The sequence below is a fragment of the Heptranchias perlo genome, chromosome X (genome assembly GCF_035084215.1).
Source record: "Heptranchias perlo isolate sHepPer1 chromosome X, sHepPer1.hap1, whole genome shotgun sequence".
NCBI classification, from domain to species: Eukaryota; Metazoa; Chordata; class Chondrichthyes; order Hexanchiformes; family Hexanchidae; genus Heptranchias; species Heptranchias perlo.
This window is the reverse complement of record NC_090370.1, coordinates 4,055,947-4,075,177: the sequence shown is the minus strand read 5'-3', so window position 1 is coordinate 4,075,177 and position 19,231 is coordinate 4,055,947. Positions and strand designations below refer to the sequence as shown.

General features: G+C 43.6%; 1 protein-coding gene across 1 annotated transcript; it reads left to right on the top strand.

Annotated features, from left to right (window-relative positions):
* The first annotated feature begins 2,860 nt into the window (after nt 1–2,860).
* LOC137306887 (chymotrypsin-like elastase family member 1) lies at nt 2,861–12,246 on the top strand. The gene is made up of 7 exons (XM_067976276.1): nt 2,861–2,900; nt 4,657–4,724; nt 6,710–6,807; nt 7,766–7,891; nt 9,027–9,163; nt 10,919–11,064; nt 12,088–12,246. Exons 1-7 carry the CDS (start codon nt 2,861–2,863, stop codon nt 12,244–12,246), a joined length of 774 nt encoding a protein of 257 aa, XP_067832377.1.
* Nucleotides 12,247–19,231: the final 6,985 nt, after the last annotated feature.

The window sequence follows — 19,231 nt, the reverse complement described above, 5'->3', positions numbered from 1 at the left end:
GGTCAGAAATGGGGATGTTCGCTGATGATTGCACAGTGTTCAGTTCCATTCGCAACCCCTCAAATAATGAAGCAGTCCGAGCCCGCATGCAGCAAGACCTGGACAACATCCAGGCTTGGGCTCATAAGTGGCAAGTAACATTCGCGCCAGATAAGTGCCAGGCAATGACCATCTCCAACAAGAGAGAGTCTAACCACCTCCCCTTGACATTCAACGGCATTACCATTGCCGAATCCCCCACCATCAACATCCTGGGGGTCACCATTGACCAGAAACTTAACTGGACCAGCCATAGAAATACTGTGGCTACGAGAGCAGGTCAGAAGCTGGGTATTCTGCGGCGAGTGACTCACCTCCTGACTCCCCAAAGCCTTTCCACCATCTACAAGACACAAGTCAGGAGTGTGATGGAATACTCTCCACTTGGATGAGTGCAGCTCCAACAACACTCAAGAAGCTCGACACCATCCAGGACAAAGCAACCCGCTTGATTAGCACCCCATCCACCACCCTAAACATTCACTCCCTTCACCACCGGCGCACTGTGGCTGCAGTGTGTACCATCCACAGGATGCACTGCAGCAACTCGCCAAGGCTTCTTCGACAGCACCTCCCAAACCCGCGACCTCTACCACCTAGAAGGACAAGAGCAGCAGACACATGGGAACAACACCACCTGCACGTTCCCCTCCAAGTCACACACCATCCCGACTTGGAAATATATCGCCGTTCCTTCATCGTCGCTGGGTCAAAATCCTGGAACGCCCTTCCTAACAGCACTGTGGGAGAACCGTCACCACACGGACTGCAGCGGTTCACCACCACCTTCTCAAGGGCAATTAGGGATGGGCAATAAATGCCGGCATCGCCAGCGACGCCCACATCCTATGAACGAATAAAAAAAAACTCAAGTGCACTTCGAAGAAAAGGTTCAAGAGAGGGAGTCATGGCCAACTTTTCCCATCTCTCGCCTGGACAAACTTGTAGTCTCTCCCAGCCTCTCTGTCCCTCCTTCAAAACACATCTCTTCGACCAAGCTTTTGGTCATCTCTCCTAACCTTTCCTTCCTGCCTTGACGTCTGTTTTCCTTACGCCAATCTGTGAAGTGCACTGCAACATCTTCTACATTAAAGACACATTTACATTTTAGTTGTTGTTGCCTTTCCCCAGAACAGTGTCAAACGTCCTTCAACTGATAATAGTGAGACTAAACACGTTCCTGTACAAAATAAAGTGCCGTTCACTCCATGATAACGTGCTGAATTCTATACAACCTCCCTTTACGTTTCTAGTGTGTGATTATTTAAATGAGGAGGACACTTTAATGAGAGTGAAATCTTTTAGAGAACATTTGGGATGAGCAGGTTGTCCTATGAGGAGAGATTGAGTAGAACGGGCCTATAGTCTCTGGAGTTTAGAAGAATGAGAGGTGATCTCATTGAAATATATAAGATTATGAGGGGCCTTGACAGGGTAGATGCTGAGAGGTTGTTTGCCCTGGCTGGAGAGTCTAGAACTAGGGGACATAGTCTCAAGATAAGGGGTCGGCCATTTAAGACAGAGATGAAGAGGAATTTCTTCACTCAGAGGGCTGTGAATCTTTGGAATTCTCTACTTCAGAGGGCTGTGGATGCTGAGTCATTGAATATATTCAAGGCTGAGATCAATAGATTTTTGGAGTCTAGGGGAATCAAGGGATATGGGGATTGGGCAGGAGAGTGGAGTTGAGGTAGAAGATCAGCCATGATCTGATTGAATGGCGGAGCAGGCTCGAGGGGCCGTATGGCCTACTCCTGCTCCTATTTCTTATGTTCTTATGTAACACTTGTGAGCAGTGAATACAATCTTGTGGTGAACTGCTTACTCAATAATACCTGCATCAGAAGTGACCCGGTGACACGTGTTGGACAACATAACAGACTAGTAGGAAACTGGTTGGCACCCACAATTTAAAAAAAATATTTGTTCTCAAGATGTAGAGAATGTTGGCAAGGCCACATTTATTGCCCTCAGAAGGGGGTGGTGGGCCTTCTTCTTGAAGCAATTGTGGTACAACTGAGTGACTTGCTCGGCCACTTCAGAGTTAACCATGTCATGTAGGACTGAAGTCACGTGTAGGCCAGACCAGGTTGGGGTGGCAAGTTCACTTCCCAGGAGGATATTAAGTTTTTAAATGACAATCTGGCAGCTTTCATGGTCATTTCAGTTCTGGTGCCCGCCCACAAAATTATCAGAATTATTGAATTCAATTTCACAACTTACTATGTGAGATTTGAACTCAGAACCGCCAAGTTGCTCGGCCAAGATCACAACCACTACACTACTATACCCCATAAGGTTACCACTCTTCACTATACTGTTATAGAGAAACACCATACAGAGTGAGACATCATCCCACAAGGGGAAAGAAAGATCAGAGGGATGGCCATCCTGATCTGGACTCACACACTTCCTACCAGCGGGTTACAGAGTAGCATTAGCATACGACTGGCAGCAGGTCCTCTTGGCCAAGGAGGGCACATGGGGAGACCAAGAAATGGGTTGGGGAGATGAACAACATCTGCATTATTAAAATAGTGTAACAGTTTTAGTTTTCCTGACCAAGGCACGTTTACTCATTTATTGTTTGGAGCGGAGACTGATATCACCTGTGGATTTTCTCACATTATCAGATACTGTCAGCCGCTAATCATGTCCAATGCTTATTTGGCTGCTATTAATCAGCACATTTCAACATCGATGACTTTATCACAGTTACTAAACCAGCTGGAAGTTGATCCATTTTGCGCAAGGTGTTTGATATATCTGGCTATAAATTCCAGGCCTCGCAGTCAAGAGCTGCTACAGCAGAACCGCCGTGATGTTGCGACTGGTGATTGTAGCGAGCCTTGTTCTGCTTGGTAAGTACAACTTCATTTATTTCACCTGCCATTATTGTTTTTCTTCCACTACATTTCTGGAGTCAGAAGCAGATATAGTTGTGATTGACCTGCAAGTTAGTGAATGCTAATATGTATATTTAGGACACTGCATAGGTGGGATGTGCTACAAGACAATAACAAATCAAAGAAGTCAGATGACACAACAAACCATAAAGTACCTACGAGGCTTGTATTCAGTTTGGATTCATCCAGTTTGTTTTGGTTTGATTTGGACCCCCCTTATTAGTAACTGGAGAAATACATTTGAGACTGGGTGTTGCAGTGGTTACAACACTGACTTTTCACCTCTGGGGCCTGGAGTTACTTGTTCTTTCAGCTCAGCTGGCGGGCGCAGGTGCCAGTACTGACGCAGGTTGGGCGCCCGCTAGATGTGAAGGGGTGAGGCAGGAAAATGCGGCGATGGCCAGTCGTTAGGAGGCAAGTCTGGCTGAAAATTTTCAGTAAATAATAATAATTGTCCCCTTTGCAGGAAGGCTTCTTACTTCTTGCCACTGGCTCCTTTGATTGACTGTCCCAGGCCTCGAAACAATCCTGTGGGCCCCACTTCCACTGCTGTGAAGTATTGGATGCCTGCCTCTTTCACCAGAGACAGCATTAGCAGGAATTCCAGCAGGTCATGCTGCCAGTCCTGCCTCCACGTCTGACATCAGGCTGCAAAGGAGCGACCACAAGAACCGCTTGCCCCCACTCCAACATGAAACCCCAGTGCATCACAGAACGGAGTGCAGCCCGTAACTGAGTCCTGCCCCAATTTCCACCCCCACTGATACCTGGCCACCCCGAATATGCAAAAAACATTGCAGATTTTCAGGATCATGAATTGCAGTTTTCAGCCTCCAACCAGTAACTAAAGTGTAAGTGCACCCTCTGATGGATGTATGGCTCTAATATGTGAAATGTATTTGGGGCAGTCTCAATTCAGTTCCCGAGGGGAAACAAGTGCACAGCACATGATTAGCATAAATTGACAATCTCACTCAAACAGGCCACAAAGATGGGAGATAGAAATGTCGCATTAGGCTTTTCTGAGGCTGGGGTAGAGTGCAGTATGGGTGTTTAACCTGTGGCCTTAGGGCTTAGGGCCATACAGAGCCCCCGAAGCCTGGCAAGCAGGCCTTGAAGCCCAGTAAACTCCATCCTATTTGTGCTTATTTTTCTTATTTGTCAGTTTGTTTTGGTTGAATTTCTTGGGACTAGAGGTTTGAAAAGGGGCTGTTCTTAGTGCTGTTGCCTCATTGTTGGATATTAAATTGCAGTAGTAGGATAAGAAGACACAGGTTCAAACTAGTAAAAGGCATATTTAGGACTGATACCAGGAAGTTCTTATTCACAAAGAGAACGATCATTACATGGAATAGAGTCCTGGAGGAGACAAAATCCCTGGAATCATTTAAGAACCAATTGGATGCTACAATCGAGAGACTTTAGGGTCTTTCTCAATGGATGAACTAAGATAAGCCAAATGGTCTCCCTCATCCACAATTATCTTGTGATCCTGTGACCCATGAAGAGAAAAAGTTGGCCAATCCTGCAGTAACAGGGGTTTTACCACACCTGACCTGGTCTGGGAGTCCTTGAAGTTTGATTTGCCACACTGCTAGTGGGATACAGTGCCTTTTACAGACTTGCTGATTACATAGGTTAAAGTTTAAGGCAGGAAAAGTCTGTCAGTAGAGATTGTAGTCAAAACATTTCATCCCCTCAATGTATACAGGGCTCTGTTTTGAAGACGAACGTGTCATTGGAGGGACCGAGGCAAATCGCAATGCATGGCCATGGCTGGTATGAAAAATACATCCATTCCTACACACCAACATGGATTACCATCAGCACTCTGTAAACTCAGTGAATAAAAGAATTTGAGTTAATGAGCCCCTTTATCAACTTCATGTGCTTTCTGAAAATCTCCTACAACAGCATTACACTAAGACCCTAGGAAGCAGTAGGAACTTTGAAGTTAATTGCAAACAATAAAAACAATATTTGACCTAATTTTTTTCTTATCTCTGTCCCCCTGCAGGTCATGAAAAGTAAATAGATATCAATTTTTTTTTAATTGCAAGCAATATTTAAACAAAAACATCCCCCCCACCCCACCCCACCCCACCAAAAGGCATTGATCCCACACCTAACATACACATGCTATTGGCCGTTACTGGATAGCAATCAGGAGCAGGAGCCCTAGCTGTTTACCCTCTCCCTAGCTCAGGGGTGCTGAGGCAAATTGCAGCTCCCTCACCACTGTCCCAGCTGAAATCAGCTAACTCAGCACAGACCCGATCAAAACTGGGACTTTCTTGGTCTGCATGGCTCAGTACCTTTTTATGTCCCTTTCTCCCCCTATGTTCTATAAGACTATAAGAGATAGGAGCAGGAGTAGGCCATTCGGCCCCTCGAACCTGCTCCGCCATTCAATGAGATCATGGCTGATCTGATTTTTACCTCAACTCCACTTTCCTGCTCTTTCCCCATATCCTTTGACTCCCTTGCTGATCAAAAATTTGTCTAACTCAGCCTTGAATGTATTCAATGACTCAGCCTCCACAGCTTTTTGGGGTAAAGAATTCCAAAGATTCACGGCCCTCTGGGAGAAGAAATTCCTCCTCCTTTCCGTCTTAAACGGGCGACCCCTTATTCTGAGAGTATGCCCCCTAGTTTTAGATTCCCCCATGAGGGGTAACATCCTCTCAGCATCTATCCTATCGAGTCCCCTCAGAATCTTGTATGTTTCAATAAGATCTCCTCTCATTCTTCTAAACTCCAATGAGTATAGACCCAACCTGTTCAATCTTTCCTCATAAGACAACCCTTTCATACCCGGAATCAACCTAGTGAATCTTCTCTGAACTGCCTCCAATGCAAGTATGTCCTTCCTTAAATAAGGGCACCAGAATTGTATGCAGTACTCCAGGTGTGGTCTCACCAGCACCCTGTACAGTTGTAGTATGACTTCCCTACTTTTATACTCCATCCCCCTTGAAATAAAGGCCAATATTCCATTTGCCTTCCGGATTACCTGCTGCACCTGTATGTTGACTTTTTGTGCTTCATGTACAAGGACACCCAGATCCCTCTGTACTGCAGCATTTTGTGTCCACACTATCCCCTTGGACAATATGACCAGACAGTAGAGTTCTTGAATATCTACATGGACAGTACCAATATTGCTCCTTGGTGAAGGTGCAAAAGGCAAGTTCCGCAGGATAAAAAGATCCCCCCACCAATACAAACTCCCTGCCATCAACAGTCCAGGGAGAGTGGCAATGTTAGCCCCAGAGGAAGGCCAAGTACAAGCAAAAGAAAATTGCATTTACATTGCATCTTATCAAGTCTCAGAAACATCTTAAAGTGATTCACATACAATGAATTATCTTACAGTGTTGTTATGTAGGCAAACCTCTGTAAAGACTAGGTGGTAGAAATTCGTCCTTGGGCAAAATGGGAAGTCACTGGAACAATATCGGGTGGGGAGTATAACGGGCGGGGCGTTAAACGGGCAGGGCATATAACGGGCAGGGCATATAACAGCCGGCCAATTCGATACCGCCCGTTTTGCGCTACAGCCCACGCCAAATTTCCATCCCTTTAATTCAGACCTGGGTCTTTATTTGAGGGTCCAACACAATTCAATCATTTTTCACACTGTAGCAAGTAAGATTTTTCACACAGCTTTGTTAGCAATATTTTCTGCATAAATGTGAAGCCCTGTGTGTTTTGAAAACATGATTTTAGTGTATGACTGAACTAATCCTTTTTTTTTTACACAGGTTTCCCTTCAAGGTTTTGGTGGTTACTGGTACCACACCTGCGGTGGCACCCTGATTCGCCACCAATGGGTGCTGACTGCTGCTCACTGTGTAGACAGGTGAATGATTTTGATTGACACTCTTTGACAGATTAACAGCAGGATTACTGTGAATGCGTAACCTGACCCACCTCTGTGCCAGTCTCACTGTATTCTGTGAAACGGAAACATTCTCAATCTTTTCTGCCTTTGTGGTTTTGAAGTCCATGTTTTTTCTCCTTTTTCTGAAGGTTTTGTCTCTTTCTCTTCCCAATTACCTCCCTCTCTCCAGTTCACTTTCTTTCCAACCTGTCTACATTGTGTACTTTTGTAAGAAAGTACAGCACCAAAAGAGGCCATTCGGCCCATCAAGTCCATTCCTTCCACAGACATTTACTCCTTCACCAAAAGACCTATGAGTTTCTAATAAAAGTCCTGAGGGATTTCTAGCAGATCCTTAGAGGACTGTGCATGACTTTCAATAGTTCTTCCGATAAAACAACAAGCCTTATTTGCAATCTCTAACAAAGTTTTTCATAGAGTCATAGAGTCATAGAGTTATACAGCACGGATAGAGGCCCTTCGGCCCATCGTGTCCGCGCCGGCCATCAAGCCCTGTCTACTCTAATCCCATATTCCAGCATTTGGTCCGTAGCCTTGTATGCTATGGCATTTCAAGTGCTCATCCAAATGCTTCTTGAATGTTGTGAGGGTTCCTGCCTCCATTTTCTCCCACTTGTCAATAAAAAGTACAACAAAACCTTTGTATTTGAGGACCAGGTAAAATTAGCTACTTAAAATACCAAAAAAAACTGCAAATGAGCACAGCTCACCATTACAAATGAGTAGCCATGTACCATTAAAGTAACAAAAGTACCAGTATCTCTCTAGATACTTTACCAGACAACAGTTCTCCTTAAATGATTTTGTCTGTCTTTTTGACCAACAAGTGAGGTCCAATTAAGATATTTTGTCATTTGAAGCCATCTTCTCCACCCCTTTGGTTTGGAGTGACTTATCATTTCCTTCAAATCAACAGATCAGGTATGTCATACCGTGTCGTCCTGGGTGATCACAACATTTATGAGGATGATGGAACTGAACAATACATTAACGTTCAAAATATCATTCTCCACGAAGGCTGGAATGGTGACCTTGCAATTGGGTATGTAACTATATTACTACTTCGGATAAATGAGAAATGTGTTGGTACCATAGTCATTTTGAAATGTAGTCGATCGAGGCTGCTACCTTGCTGCACGCTCCTGTCTTTAAAAAGATTACAATCTCATAAAAGAGTTGTAACTCATTGTTAAAGTGGTTTTGTGTGGGCTTATTTTAATGAGCTAAAAAGAAATATACATACCCCTGCATTAACTGTATAATGTTCATTAGTGGCACTGGTGCTACAATTAGCCTCAGTATCGCTAGTGACCCCAGAAAGGTGTAGGGGTGTGTGTGTGTGTGTGTGTGTGTGTGTGTACACGTGTGGTTGTGTGTGTTGATACATATGTGTGTGTGTGTGTGTGTGGTTATGGATATGTGTATGTGTGCGTGTATACATGTGTGTACGTGTGGTTGTGTGTGTGTGTGTGTGTGTGTGTGTGTGTGTGTACGTCTGTGTGTGTGTGTGTGTGTACGTCTGTGTGTGTGTGTGTGTGTGTGTGTGTACGTCTGTGTGTACGTCTGTGTGTGTGTGCCTGTACGTCTGTGTGTGTGTGCCTGTGTGGATATGTGTGTGTGCGTGCGTGCGAGGATGTGTGGGTGTGTGTGGGTGTATATGGGTGTGTGTGTGTGTGTGTGTGTGTGTGTGTGTGCCTGTGTGGATATGTATGTGTGCATGCGTGCGTGCAAGGATGTGTGGGTGTGTTTGGGCGTATATGGGCGTGTGTGTGTGTGTGTGTGTGTGTGTGTGTACGGACGTGTTTAAGGACAGGATCAGGTTCAGCTCTGATGCACCCCCCCACCCCTTCCAACACAGTTGAAGAGCCTGCTGACACTCATCATCTAAGACAGCACATAGCCACTTGGATGAGGTAGCGGAGGGTAACTGCTGCTTGTGGAACAGTACCCCAGCAGGACTGAGTGCCTTCAGGAGAGAGGGGAGAAAAATGAGAAAAGCATATAGAACTATACATACTCAATGACTCACCTTAACTGTAGCTACTCGCAAACCACCATATGGACAGGACTGTACTGGGTGAAGTCTTAAGTTGTACCTGCAGCATTCTGATAAAAAGACACACACAAAAAAATTTATGCAAGATGTACCAACATTGAAAAATATATATTTTTTTAAGGAATGACATTGCCTTGCTTTACCTGGAGCGCGATGCTGTTCTGAACCAATATGTCCAGTTTGGTGCATTGCCCGCGGCAGGTGCCACCTTACCAAACAACTACCTGTGTTACGTCACTGGCTGGGGCTACACGCGAAGTAGGTGATTTGGGACTCGTGTGCATTTGTGTATTTTTCTCCTATTCAGCGTAAAGCTTTATCAGAAGTCCTTCACGTGCAAATGATGGCCAGGATTTTCCACCCGGTGTATCTTCAGCACGAAGGGGCTTTGGCCTGCTGCAAGGATTTCTGGCCTGGGGGTCTTTCACATTTTTCAGTTGGGCTCTCGGCCTCCACCAGGGGTCAAGGACATTGGTCATGATGAGACTTGGGGGCTTGCCGCAGTATAGAATGACCAGCAGCTTCAGTACGGAATTCAGAACTGATATCGATGCAATTGGTCGTTATCATGTAGACTTTGTGGCCACTTAAATTTTAAAGGGCCCTTCCTCTGCCCATAGAGACACTGGATGCCAGAGACAAACAGATACGCTTTGTGCCTGGCATTGCTTTGGCACAAATTACAGAAAGGGTGTCAGATGATGTCTTTCCATCATTTGCAAATTATTACAATATACCTGCTCGTATAGGGGCGGATGTATCTTATATCACCCCATAACTTATGGCAGGAAATCCCAGAAGCGGTAGGGACGAGCAGGGAGCCGTCTTTGTCTGCCCAAGTTATGCTAAGGGGCCAGTGTAACTTAAACAGAAAATCTAGGCCTTGGAGTTTTTCTTGTCTATCTGCTGTTAGGCCACCCTCCAGTATACTCCTCAGCAGCCCTCGTCTTCTCTTTTACACTTTTTTAACCTTGCTAGGGTCCTGTTCTATGAACCTTGACCCTTCAATGTGGTTTCTCAATTTAAAAAAAACATTGCTTGTTTCAGCATGAGCCGAAAACAAATCAAACTGATCAGCCCAGGGAGGCTGGCGTTTCCTTGAAGCTGCTGGCACTTTAAAGCTGGCTAATTAAAATAATAACAACATGGTCCAGTGTTATAGGATAGAAAAGAAGTTCCAAATATATCATCTATCTCTCCCAGCTTGAACCACAACCTCGATCAACTAGAATGATATTAACACTGGTAGTTATCGAGGAGTCAGCAATCTGCTCACTTGTCATTCTGACGAGAAAGAGGTACAAGGACACAGAGACATCACAAAGCATCTTCAGCTGCTTCACAGACTACTAAAACTACAGAAATGCTCATTAAAAATCCCATCTTTTTAATTACAACCATCCGACAGGTATTATAAATGGAAACCAAAACCCACAAACTGTCACCCATGAGTAATCTGCTCACCACACTTATTTATCTTGTCACACTGTGGGTGTTAACTCATACTGTAGATGCATTAGGCAGTTATCAGTGCTGCCTTTTGTCCTCAGTGCATTAATTTCCTCTGGGTTCCTTTGTTTCATTTTAATGTTTTCTTCTTTCCTTTCTTGGTCCTTCCTCCTCCTTCATTGTTTGCTTCCTCAAATCCTCACAGCTTTGAAATATTTGAGGCAGGAGCATATAAGGCAATGCATGAGATATAGAATTTTTCTGCAATCAATTGCAAATTATTTTTCAATAAATCAGCACAATGAAACCACAAACACATTTAATGATCTTCCACAAATGTACACTGTATTAATCAAAGAAATTGTTGTCTTCTCACAAATACTTAAATGGAATGTACACGTGGAAAGCAAATGGTTAGAAGCCATCAAGTAGTCTTCGACCTGTTTGTCAATCTTCCCGCAGACAGACAGACAATATGGTGCTAGATTATTACCTAGAATAAAATGTAGAGAATGTGATTGACACAATTGCACCAGTAACAGTGGATTTTTTTTCTTGATGTAGATGGTGGGACAGTTAGTCCTACTCTTCAGCAGGCTCCCATCAGGGTTGTTGCCTATGAAATATGTTCCCAGCCCGCATGGTGGGGTTATTATGTCACACCAAACATGGTGTGTGCCGGAGGTGATGGTATAATTGCCGGTTGTCAGGTAATAATCTTGGATACTCTCATTCAATGGACAGAAGAAGCTATTGACAATCTTGAGTACTACCAGTGTAGTGGGAAGCCTCTGTGCCTAGGCCCTTTTTTTCTCAATTTCCATTTTCCTTTCTCTTCATCTCTCAACAAAAGAACATAGGGATGTACAGGACAGGAAAAGAGCATAATGGACCATCCAGCAGGTCCCAAAGTCTGAAAATATCATACACCACTTTATCTCTCATTACCCTCAATCGCTTCCCTCGTCAAACATCCATCCTCTTGATTTTACTGACACCATCTGCCTCATTGTTTCTTCATAGTGTCAGCCATGGCTCAGTGGTAGCACTCTCGCCTCTGAGTCAGACGGTTGTTGGTTCAAGTCCCACTCCAGGGACTTGAACACAAAATCCAGGCTGACAGTACTGAGGAAGTGCTGCACTGTCGAAGGTGCCATCCTCCAGTTGAGACGTTAAACTGAGGCCCTGTCTTCCCTCTCAGGTGGACATAAAAGATCACATGGCACTATTCGAAGAATAGTGTCCTGGCCAATATTTATACCTCAACCAACATCATTTAAAAAAAACAGATTATCTGGTCATTATCACATTGCTGTTTGTGGGATCTTGCTGTGCGCAAATTGGCTACCATTGTGTAACAGTGACTACACTTCAAAAGTACTTAATTGGCTGTAAAGTGCTTTGGGACATCCTGAGGTCATGAAAGGGGCTATATAAATGCAACTCTATCTTTTTTTCTTTCTCAGTCCTTCTCTTTCTGTCAGCCTCTTTCTCCATTTCTTGCTCACTTGCCACTCTTCTTTCTTTTCAATATTTCTTTTAATTTCCCCATCACCATTTTTTTCTCTTTATCTGTTTCTCTATCTTCATGTTTCTCTTTCTTTCCTTCCATTTCTCCTAGATTTCTGCCCCCCTATTTTGATTGACAGATAGATTTTTTTAAATTAAATAAATCTTACGTACTCCAGTATGAGGGACTGAATATATCTGGGTTTTACCTGTTTTCCCCACAGGGAGATTCTGGTGGGCCTCTAAATTGTCAGCATGATGGGACATTCTATATCCACGGAGCCACCAGTTTCGTCGCTGCAGCAGGATGTGACACCGACATGAAACCAACGGTCTGGACCCGTGTCTCCTCTTACATCAACTGGATCAATGATGTGCGTTAGCATTTGATTTTTGTTGTAATTTTATGAACTACCTAAGATGCTATGGGATAAATGTATCCCACTTAGCACTCCTTGCACAGAGCTTCGCGTGATGGGATGCATATTGGTAATGTGGGCGCAGAGGGCAGTGTGCCCTCCATGATTATCCGTCCATTTAAATCTGGAGCTGCCAGGCTCATGAAGCAGGATATGGCGGGGGGGGGATGCAGAGTGAGGTCGCTAACATACACGATATATGGGTGGGCGTCATGAAACGCGATACAAGTTAGGGAAATATGTCCTCTGACATATTTCCCACCATTCACAATACTGGCTGCCATGATGATGGAGCAGGGGCCTGAGAATTTTTTTTTAGCTGCCAGGGCCTGTCCAATCGCTCACAAAGCGATGGATTGCACAGGCCGAAGAGGAAAGCAGAATATTTTTCAAAATATTTGGCCCTTTTTACAGGCTGTGCAGGGGTTGCCTTTCACCTCGGTGGCAAGTCCCCGAGGCTTGTCACAGCAAAACTCCACCCCAATCCAGCAGGACTCCTTGGCAGAGGCCTCCAGTATTTAAATGGCCTCCAAGGCCACAAGATCGGCCAGGGTCAGGGGCACATCTCTGTGGCGGGTGGAAATTCCACTCCAATTCCGTGGAAGCGGAGAATCTAGGCTTATACTTTTAACTGCAACCCTGTAAAGTTAACTGCATTTGCCATAGATTGCAGTTTTTTAAAAAATGTGACCTTAGAACAATGTGACCAACAAACTTGACTTCTACCATCAGCCCCATGTCATTCAAGGCCCCAGAAGCTCTGTGCATACAGGCACGGGACGGTGTGCCACCTATTAACATGAGCAAGATTAAAAACAAACTTTAAAAAGTTGGCTTCGCTTTTGTTGCAGCTACACTGTAACTACCTCCTACTAGACTACAAGACTACCTCCCTGTGGTGATGTCACAGCACTTCCATATTGTGCTAGTGCCACAGGCTCTCGAGCCACGGGTCTTGCACATCCAACAGTACCATTAAAGATCAACTTATCAGATTCGCTAACCGACAGCTGGGAAAACCTGGGATTTCCTGGTCACTGCCCCTTAGCGAATCTGGTGATGTGACCGGCTGCATGAGAGCCACAACTAAAGAGCCGGCGGCACAGACACATTTTAAAAATGGCTTCAAACTGCTTGCATGAATTCAATTCAGGTAACCCCAGTTACACAGCTTGTATTGATGTGAAACCAGTATAATTGGCAAACCTGATATATCACCGCTTGCGATTTAACGCACATTGCTTATGGTACTGTCTCTAATAAAGAAACTATGGGGTAGAAATTCATATCAGGCAGCAGTGCAAGGCAGGCAATATTGCATCATCCGCCTGTTATACACCATGCCCGATATTTGGTTTCATTGACTTCAATGGGACTGAATGTCGGGCGGGACATATGCAGTAGCTGATGCGTTCCCGCTTGTTTTGCACTGCCGTACAGGATGAATTTCTACCCCTAGATAAACACCTTGAGGTTGAATTTCTGCAGTGGTTTTCCCAATGTCCTGCCGAAACTTCGGCGGAAACGACGAAGAAACCATGTTTCTCCGGAGTTTCCGCTGATCTTCCACTGAAGTTACATAAGGACATTGGGAGAACTCCCTTGGAAATTCCAGCCCCCCCCCCCCTTCACCATCTGTAATTAGAGTGACAGTCTAGTCAAGTATCTGTTCATACCCCAGTCTAACCCGTTCAGGAAAAAAATAACAATCATGTTTGATTTTTCAGAAAATCGCTTTTCAATAAACTCTGGAATACGATGGACAAAGTGCAACTCATAACAGAAATGTGTAACTTCTCTAATTGTGTTGAGATACAGCAATAAAATGAAATGCATAATTTTTCCTGTTCATTGCCTCTTGAAATTAATACATCTTTTGTAAAAAGAAAGAAGCGGGAGGTTGGGTTTTCAAATTTCCGTCACATCATGACCTATTCCTTCTTAATTCTTTGCTGTATGTCTGAGGAATATTATTGATAATATTATTATTAATAACTATCTCTGACTTAATGACCAACTCAAATAGCTGGATGCTAAAGGTGTGAAAGGAAAAAGAAATACAATGACTTCTACTTCAATTTTAAGGAAAATGTAAGCAGCATTAGATTCTGCACTTATACTGGGCTGAGACTATTAGCTGCAAAGTGCAATACACAATTGGCAACACTCGAGTTATGCTGTGAGCTGCAACTCACACCCTGGGGACTAGGAGAGGTCTGTGTGTGTGTTCATTCACAGCACTCAATACCCAGGCAGTAAATGTTGAATGTTTTAAGAGCACTGGCAGAAGCATCCACTGTCTCAAGACATTAAAAAAGACCCTCGTTAAGTATTAAGTAACATTACTGTTTGTGGGAGCTTGCTGTGTGCAAGTTTGCTGCCGCATTTCCTACATTAACACAGTAACTACACTTCAAAAGTACTTCATTGGCTGTAAAGCACTTTGGGACATCCTGAGGTCGTGAAACACGCTATGCAAGAAATGCAGGCTTTTTCTTTTCTTTTATATAAAGTACTCCGGAGATCCAACATAGACTAAAATCCATCATTGCCGTCTACAATCCTGGTAGTCACATGATACAACAGTAATGGAGTTGATGACTAATCATGGCAAACAATCTCTATCAGTTAGTCTACAACAGACCCAGACATGAGGCGAAGAAAATTCGCAATGGTGGAGAGTTTTGGGACAACCTGCCCACCCCAGCTTGACACTGCAATGGAGTTATACTCCATATGGTGTCAAGCTCAAGGGGTGTGAGATGGCCTCCCCAAGGGGAGACAGTATAACTGCACTATAGGAGTTCATTCAGACCCTGATGTACTATTCCCCTCAACTTCTTTAGCGTGATATATTACTGAGCACGTGCTATTGAAAGGACAATGATACTGCAGCAATTTTCCAGCATTCTCTCCCCCATTTCCTGAAGGTGCTGGGCTACAGTTCCACATGTGCGTCACCCTCCAATATCTCATCCAAGTGACTATTCTTCACGTGAGAGCCGATATATACAGTGAGTGTCATCAGGTTACTTCATCATCAGGAACATCACAGCAGATACCAGAATATTAGCAACTGGGTTGCCCTTTGCCTCTGGGATCTCAGTGAAGCCCAGACTAACAGGATGAAAGACTCCTCATTCTAACGATTATAATCATTCTTAGTATTATGAGTTGGGGATGTCTCAAGCCAGGCCAAATCCATAGAACAAAATTAACTATAATTTAGTGCATTGGCAGTTTCTCCCAGAGAGGCGGTAAGAATGATCATTCTGTTCCATGGGAAATGAGAATCCAGTAAAGCATGTTCTTCTGAGGTTTGGGGGTGGGGTGATGTGGGGAGTGGGGGGGGCAGGTGGAAGTTCTGCCCAATGCGCCCCCTTATAGTAACTTAAAAGGTCAGGTGGGCGGGGTGGAAACCCAGTGTAACCAGGTTCCTCCTCAAATTTGGCTTTCTGTCTCTCCAGTCCCAGGAATTTAAGGGCCAATGTCTAATTTTATTTTATATTCTTTCAATAAAACAAAACAAAACATTTGTTTACATTTTAAAACAACCTTTTTCCATTGCTAAAAGCAGCTTTTTTTTTATTAGGGAGAGTCGGTATGATTCCTTTGATAGTTCAGTAGATGAATGCCCCACCTGGTGTGACACTAAGCCGTACAGAACCAGGTTCCCGACACTATCCTGCTGAAAAATGCATGTATGTCAGTTGAAGATAGTATCAACGTCACGATGGGCCCCACACCCTCCCAACGCTCATGGGAGAACGTATCAAAGGGCTGTAAATGGAAGAAAAGTACAGTAGTACAAGGCAAAAAAAACTGCTTCAGTGTCTACTGATGCCACTCCAAAGGTCAATAAATGCGCTTAATGGTAATGCTGCTGACCCTATTTACAAGAACTGAATGGCCCAGAACACCAAGGAGACAAGGAGATGAAAATAGTCTGATTCTGTCCATTGACCTAAATAATGATCACGCTGAATGCCCTTTTCTCATTCCTATCTTGTTCTGTTTATATGTTTGACACACTATAGTCAGCTATCGGGAGAGCTCATCCGCACATTGCAAATACGAGCAGCCATTTACTGCCAACAATTTCTGAAGACAGTTTTCAGAATTTGTCAACGAATTCCCTGATCTTGACTAAATAACTAAAAAGCCACCATCTGCCAACGCATCACTGAATCAGATGAAGTGGTTCTTAAAATACTAAAACCAATCGACAAACTAGTCAACAGCAAGATTGATGTCATGTAAATGGGGACCTTCAGTGTCAGGCAGCCAGAGTACTTACGTTCCTGGCTTTCCTATTGGGAATCATTGAACCATTTGAGCTATCAGCTTACTGCAGAAAAGAAAATACTCAAAGAAGGAAATTTATTCTAGTAGTTAACAATTAAAAGAAGTAATTTCACTATTTGGCACTGTGTCTAACCAACCTTTAACTATGCAAGGTCAATTTGTCAGCAGGTGTTAATACGACGATGAAAATACCTGATATATCTGCCGGATCCATTTAACTCATTCACTACCTGAGGCACTGTTTATTGTTTTTCCACTCCTGATCACTAAACAGTGACGACTGGTTCAGCTGTGGTTGGGTTCAGCTGTGAGGTCTTGATGCTGACACTGGGTGCCTGAGATGGGAAAAGTACCATTCCCTAGCACTGATACCCTTCACCTTGAGGAGCACAAAACTTTAAAAGAAAGTACCCCTTTAATGGTAGCTTGCATTTCTAACTTTCTCCGCTCCTCCTAAGGGGTAATTTTGACATTGGGTGATAGCGTAAAACAGGCGATATTGATTCAGCCACCCATTTTATATCTCTCCCGATTTTCATTTCCACTGACTCTGGTATGTCATTCCAATGGCTGTTCTTCATGTGCAAATCTAGACATTAAATTCAACAGCAGCGGGACAGGGGCATTACAGCTTACTACTCCACCATATAAGGATAAATTCACTGATCCCGCACTCTCAATGGGGAGCCACACTCAAAGGGAGCGCAGGATGGAGATAGGATTACAACTCTGTAGCACTGATTCTGTGATCCGCAGTCCCTTCAAGCGCAGCTCCCCCTGGGAGTATGGAATTGGTGAATTTACTTTACAGTACATTGATTCACCCTGCTTCGCCACCCGCTCTGTTTAGTTACACTGGCTTGTAATTCGCCTACTAATAATAACACCAAAAATGAAAACTCCTTCTGAAAGTATGGGGCAGAAAGGATAAATTACTGACCATTCTAAGTTAATAGAGTCCTTGATCAATGCCGTCACAGGGTTACGTTGAAACACGAGCATGATAAAAACAGCTTGACTTCCCCTCCCCTCCCCACCCCCAAAAGTAAATATCACCCGGGTTTTTCCCATTTAATAACATTTTCACCAGCTGTCAAGATCGGTCTAGTATCAGGTGATAGGGCTTAGGTGAAAATTACCTTGTTATAGCTGCCAAACTCATTCAAATATACACAGCAACATCACAAAAAGATGGAGACACAGAAAAGTCGTCATTTCAGACTTTAACTTATCCAAGGTTGCTATTTTCCTACTTTCTGATCTTGGCAGCGTGACACAAATTAAAATATTTAAATTTCCAGCCGTCTTACACTTGAAAAGTAGAATATGAGGGAATGCTGCACTGTCGGAGGTGCCATCTTTCGAATGAGACGTTAAACCGAGGTACTGTCTGCCCTCTCAGGTGGACATAAAAGATTCAATGGTACTATTTTGAAGAAGAGCAGGGGAGTTCTCCCCGGTGTCCTGGCCAATATTTATCCCTCAACCAATATCGCAGAAACAGATTAACTGATCATTATCACATTGCTGTTTGTGGGACCTTGTTGTGCGCAAATTGGCTGCTGCGTTTCCTACATTACAACAGTGACTACACTTCAAAAGTACTTTATTGCTGTAAAGGGCTTTGAGACGTCCTGAAGTTGTGAAAGGTGCTAAATAAATCAAAGTCCTTTCGTTCTTTCTTTACTGTAAGCAGAAAAGGAATGGAGGGAAGCATAAATCGTATTTTTTTAATTTGTTGTTTGATGCAGCCAGAGCTTCTTCCACATGGAGGGTAAAACTCCAGCAATTTATGTGGGGTATCTATCTATCTATATTATTGAAAGTGCTGTGTATGTGTGAACGTAATACTGTACTCTCTTCAGCCAATCAGAATGCAGAAAACTAGACCACTGCCCTTCAACCAATCACACCTCATAACCTCAACCAATCATATCGCAGAGACCACAGTTCCTGCAACTTGTCTCTTCAGCCAATCAGATTCCAGAACCAGGGATCAATCAGCTCACAGAACCATTTCTGTAATGTCATTTCTGATTGTTTTGAGTCATAAAAAAACAACCAATCATATTCTACCCAAAGAAAGTTCTGTGACATATAGCTGCCATGACAGTTGCCTGTCCATCCCACCATATAACCCTAAAAGTAAAACTTATAAAGTAATAAATGTATAATATATTCTAAACAATAAGGGAAAAAATTACAAACATAATCATAAATTTACCCATCCCATCTTCCAGTTGCTCCAGCAATTTACCCCTACAGGCCTCCTGCAGAGCCTGACTTCAAATGCACCTTCTCCCCAGCCTCTTGCCACTTTCCACCCATTCTGAACACCCTCAGCCTTCCCTTTCTCTCCTTGCCCCAAACTCTAATATGTTTGCTGTCCTTACCACTTGGTAGCTGGATACTGTTGGGTTGGTGGTCTAATTCTACTGTAATGGTCCCAATAGATTCTTGGAAGATCCTGAATCCAGATTTCAACTTCACACACCATCCATGTGATTTAGTACATCTGTTTCCATGAGGTATCTGGAGGATGTAGAGTAAATGTTGATAAATAAATATATACATCATTCAAGTTATTAGGTTAATAAGAAACATTAGCTTAGCATGAAAGGTTGGCTTATAATAAGCAGGTTGT

Excerpts from the sequence above, each read along its gene's own strand:
- LOC137306887 (XM_067976276.1), top strand. The coding sequence starts at position 2,861 with ATGTTGCGACTGGTGATTGTAGCGAGCCTTGTTCTGCTTG. Across the intron at positions 2,901-4,656 it reads AGCGAGCCTTGTTCTGCTTG|GGCTCTGTTTTGAAGACGAA; the intron begins GTAAGTACAACT and ends CAATGTATACAG. Across the intron at positions 4,725-6,709 it reads GCAATGCATGGCCATGGCTG|GTTTCCCTTCAAGGTTTTGG; the intron begins GTATGAAAAATA and ends TTTTTTACACAG.